Raw genomic sequence first — 4,234 nt, 5'->3', positions numbered from 1 at the left:
CTGCAAAACCTTACCTCAAAAATATTCACAGCATGCTCAATGAAAACTTCAACTGCCTCTGTGAAAACTTGACCTGAACAAAAAGAAACGCTCGGTTTTTCCACAGGCAAACACAACCCCTCCCAAGCTGAACCGAGATGAAGCGAAGGGCAGAGGGGCATTGCTCTCTGATATCTGCAAAGGGTCCAAGCTGAAGAAAGTTGGCGTTGTCAGTGACAGGAGTGCACCTATGATTGAGAGTAAGTGGAAGACACCTGAGAATAGCATGAATTTCAAAGGTCAGCAAACGTGGGACTCACTGAATTCTTTTGTGGTCTTTCAGAGCCGAAAGGAAGTGGCGGAGGCGTGTCTAGCAGTGAAGGGTCTTCTGCACCGGTCCAGCCAGTGGGAGGGCTGTTTCAGGGTAGCGTCCCAAAATTACGACCTGTAGGAGGTGTGATGATTGTTAAAAATGTTTGGTTTTATTATTATTATTATCCTTTATTTTACCAGGAATTATCCCATTGAGATATAAATCTCTTCTACCAGGGAGTCCTGGCCAAAATGGCAGCACAGAAAGTTTCACATACAGATTAGACACACATAAAACAAAACAAAAAATAATAAATAAAAAAATATCATCCAACATCATATTAAAAATGACATAAAACATTCACAAGTTTCTTCCAGGTAGAACTTCAAAAGATTTCTAAAAGTATTTAGAGATGGAATTAGCATAAGGAGCCAACTTTCTTTTTCCGTAGGCCCACAGGCATCGCAGTCCTCTCGATCCAACTCTCAGAATAGAGAGTGCTTGACGAGTAAGACAATTCATGAACACCCAGGTTCTCATGGTGAAATCTCCGACAACCTGCTCCGAGGAAGTCACAGTGTTCGGAAGAATTGGAATAATCCACAAACACGGCACATTTTCAGGTCTCCCTTCCTCAGCGCTTATAGGCACGTAGTCTTTTGGAATCCACCGTACCAGGCAGCCAAGCAGGTAAACAAATAAGAGATATATCCTAATTTTAGCAGCAGAATACAAGCGAAAAAGAGCATAAAACAACGACAAACAAAAGGTTACAAGACACGCATGTCACGCACAGCCGCCATCTTGGATGGGTTTGGTTTTGGCCTATTTAAAGGAATAGTTCATCCAAAAATTTAATCGTTTTAACACCCTCTGTTGTTTTCAGTATGCTATTGTTGGTGCTCAAATGAGAATTTGAAAAATATTCACATCAGTTTACACCAGTGATAACAGACAAGCTACACTCTTGAAAATAAAAGTTCCAAAAAGGTGTTTTTGCGGCAGTGCCATAGAAGAACAATTTTTGGTTCCCCAAGGAATCTTTCTGTGAACAGTTTTTAGAAGAACCATTTTTTTCTTAGTGAGAAACATTTAAAAAATTTAAAGATCCTTTTTCCACTATAGACTGTTTCATCGGGCACACACGCCTGGCCCAAAGTTAACTTCCAGTTTGTGTTTGTTTGTTTATCAGTCTGGCTAGTGGCGCCGACTACAAATGCAGTTAAAATTAGGGTAAAGAGTAGACTGAAGTTGGGCTCAGGTTGTTGTGCTGTGGGATGCAATGTTTCCCATACATCCAACCATACACCATTGTTTGTGGTGGCATGCCACAATATAAAAACTGACCGCAACAAATAGATTTTCCAAAAGGCTTTGACTTCGCTGAATAAGCATGAGAACTGCACATTTCAAAATCATAATGCGGCGCATGTGTTTTTATTTCACTGTATCTCTGAAGGAAACCAACTGTCTTCAGAAAATGTTCAATGTCATTTTCATTTCATCTTGCATGTAATGCCTGATAAAGCAGCGTTTGTGAGCTCAGCGCTGCTTTTTGTACAGCCGTTACTGGGGAAAACTCGATTTCTTTCTATTTCGTGCATGCACAGTAATGTTTATGTTGTTGCCGTTGAAGCAGTCTATAAAGAACCTTTTGTGGAAAGGAAAGATACCGTGGATGTTAAAGGTTCTTCATCGAACCATAGATGCCAAAAAAGAACCTTTTAAGAATGTGTAGATTTCCTTTGTTTTTTGTTTGTTTTCAAAAATATGTGCTTATTCAGTGATCATTGTCTAAAAATATGATTGATATTTGATTATTGTGCCAGTGTTTCTCAGATATGCAAAGGGAGTTTTCTCAAACTAAACTCACACCTTGTAATTATGGTTGATTCTTCTGCTGAACCGGTTGTGTTTGCAGATGGTTCTGCGGGCAGGTCTGCGTTGCATCCTCCTGGCACTCGTTCTGCTGCACCTCGCCCACCCGGCAGCCACGATGACCCCGACAGTCCCTCTCAGCAGGCCTCTCCTCCAGAGTCTGGCCGTTCCCAGAGACCGTCCCTACCTGATCTCTCCCGTTCCCCCGGTGGAGGCAGCAGCCCGTCTACAGGCATGAAGCACAGCTCTTCTGCCCCACCTCCGCCACCCCCCATGTCTCGGCGTGGAAATGCTCCTCCTGCCCCGCCGCAGAAAGCCACAGCGCCCTTGTATAATCGCGAAAAGCCACTTCCGCCGACTCCAGGGCAGCGAGGACCTTCTCCAGCGCCGGTGCGTGAAAACGCACCACCTCCACCAGTGAAACCTCCTCCATCACCTGCAAGCAGCCGCTCGTCTTCATCCTCTTCTTCCTCCCTGGCCCCGCCGCTGCCCCCTTACCGTCAGCAGTCTGGGGTTTCCAATGGCCCCTCCAGTCCTGTGAATGAGGCAGCCCCCGAACTGCCCCAGAGACACAACTCACTCAGCAAGAAGCCTTCAGCAGGTGGACACACACCGACACGTGGACATGCGCCGCCTCCACCACCGTCACCCACCCCACAGGCCGCCAGACCCCCTCCTCCAGCACGAGAGCCCCCGGGACGAGGAGCAGGTGAGCTCTATTGTCTGTGACATTTATCTAATTTACTAAAATGAATTATTTTTGTTTTAAACAAACACTACTACACAACAGTTTGGATGTGTTTGTTTTTGAAAAAAATCTGTTCTGCTCACTAAGGCTGCATTTATTTGATCAAAAACACAGTAAAAACAGTAATATTGTGAAATATTATTACAACTTTAAATTAACTGTTTTCTACTTTAATATATTTTAACATTTTATTTATTCCTGTGATTATAAAGCTGAATTTTCAGCATCATTATTCCAGTCTTCAGTGTCACATGATCTTTCAGAAATCACTCTAGTATGCTGATTTGCTGCTCTTATTATTAATGTTAAAAATGGTTTAAAAAATATTATCTGTGAAAACCTTGATCCATATATTTTTCAGGATTCTTTAATAAACAGAGCAGCATTTCAACAGAACAGCATTTATTTGAAATATAAATCTTTTGTAGCATTATATATATACAGTATCTCACAGAAGTGAGGCCAGTGGTTTAGACATTAATGGCTGTGTGTTGAGTTATTTTGAGGGGACAGCAAATTTACACTGTTATACAAGCTGTACACTCACTACTTTACATTGTAGCAAAGTGTAATTTCTTCAGTGTTGTCATATGAAAAGATATAATAAAATATTTACAAAAATGTGAGGGGTGTACTCACTTCTGTGAGATACTGTATATATGTATATATATAATACATATACATATAATTCAATTAAAAAAAGACATCTTACTGACCCAAAACGTTTAAACCTTAGTGTTTTTCTAGATTAATTTTTTTAATAATAGTTCACATAAAAACATTTTGTCATTATTTACTATTTAATTTCTGTTTAACACGCATGTAGAATTTTGAAGCTTCTCTTTTTCATACATCTGTCATTGTAACCACATCTCTCAGTTTCCTTAAAGGACACCACAAAATCACTATAGATATAGTTTATAAGATTTAAGGCCCTTTATTCTGAGTCATGATCATATTTGTTTGAGGAATAGATCGAAATTTAAACCTTTATTCACATAACTTCATCATAACATAAAAAAAGTTGGATGAGGCATGTCAACCCCAGATTAAACCTCACACAAAGCTGTCATATGGAGTTGAACTATGGTGCATGAGAAATATAATTTTAAATGATTTGTCTGTTGATGTTTGTCTTTTAGTTTTTGCTGGTTGTTTCAACATGACTTCTTTCTTTTACTAGCTCCTCCAGTTCCTGGGCAGCCATCACGAAATGGCCGGGATGCTCCTCCGCCGCCTCCACCTCCTTACCGGACTCATGGCACTACCTCGGATGTCCCGAGCCGAGGCAAGCCCCCTCCTCCCCCCTCCCGCAC

General features: G+C 41.3%; 1 protein-coding gene across 1 annotated transcript in view; it reads left to right on the top strand.

Annotated features, from left to right (window-relative positions):
- The window catches only part of wipf2b (WAS/WASL interacting protein family, member 2b), an 11,376-nt gene that overhangs the window by 1,732 nt on the left and 5,410 nt on the right, over window positions 1-4,234 (top strand). The window contains exons 3-6 of the mRNA XM_016568531.1: window positions 107-239; window positions 323-433; window positions 2,214-2,879; window positions 4,102-4,234. The exon at window positions 4,102-4,234 is cut by the window's right edge and continues 1 nt beyond it. Coding sequence (XP_016424017.1) covers window positions 107-239; window positions 323-433; window positions 2,214-2,879; window positions 4,102-4,234 — 1,043 coding nt within the window. The remainder of the gene's footprint in view (window positions 1-106; window positions 240-322; window positions 434-2,213; window positions 2,880-4,101) is intronic.

This window comes from Sinocyclocheilus rhinocerous, unplaced genomic scaffold, assembly GCF_001515625.1.
Source record: "Sinocyclocheilus rhinocerous isolate Xijiao unplaced genomic scaffold, SAMN03320098_v1.1 scaffold1342, whole genome shotgun sequence".
Taxonomy (NCBI): domain Eukaryota; kingdom Metazoa; phylum Chordata; class Actinopteri; order Cypriniformes; family Cyprinidae; genus Sinocyclocheilus; species Sinocyclocheilus rhinocerous.
This window is presented reverse-complemented; position numbering and strand designations above follow the sequence as displayed.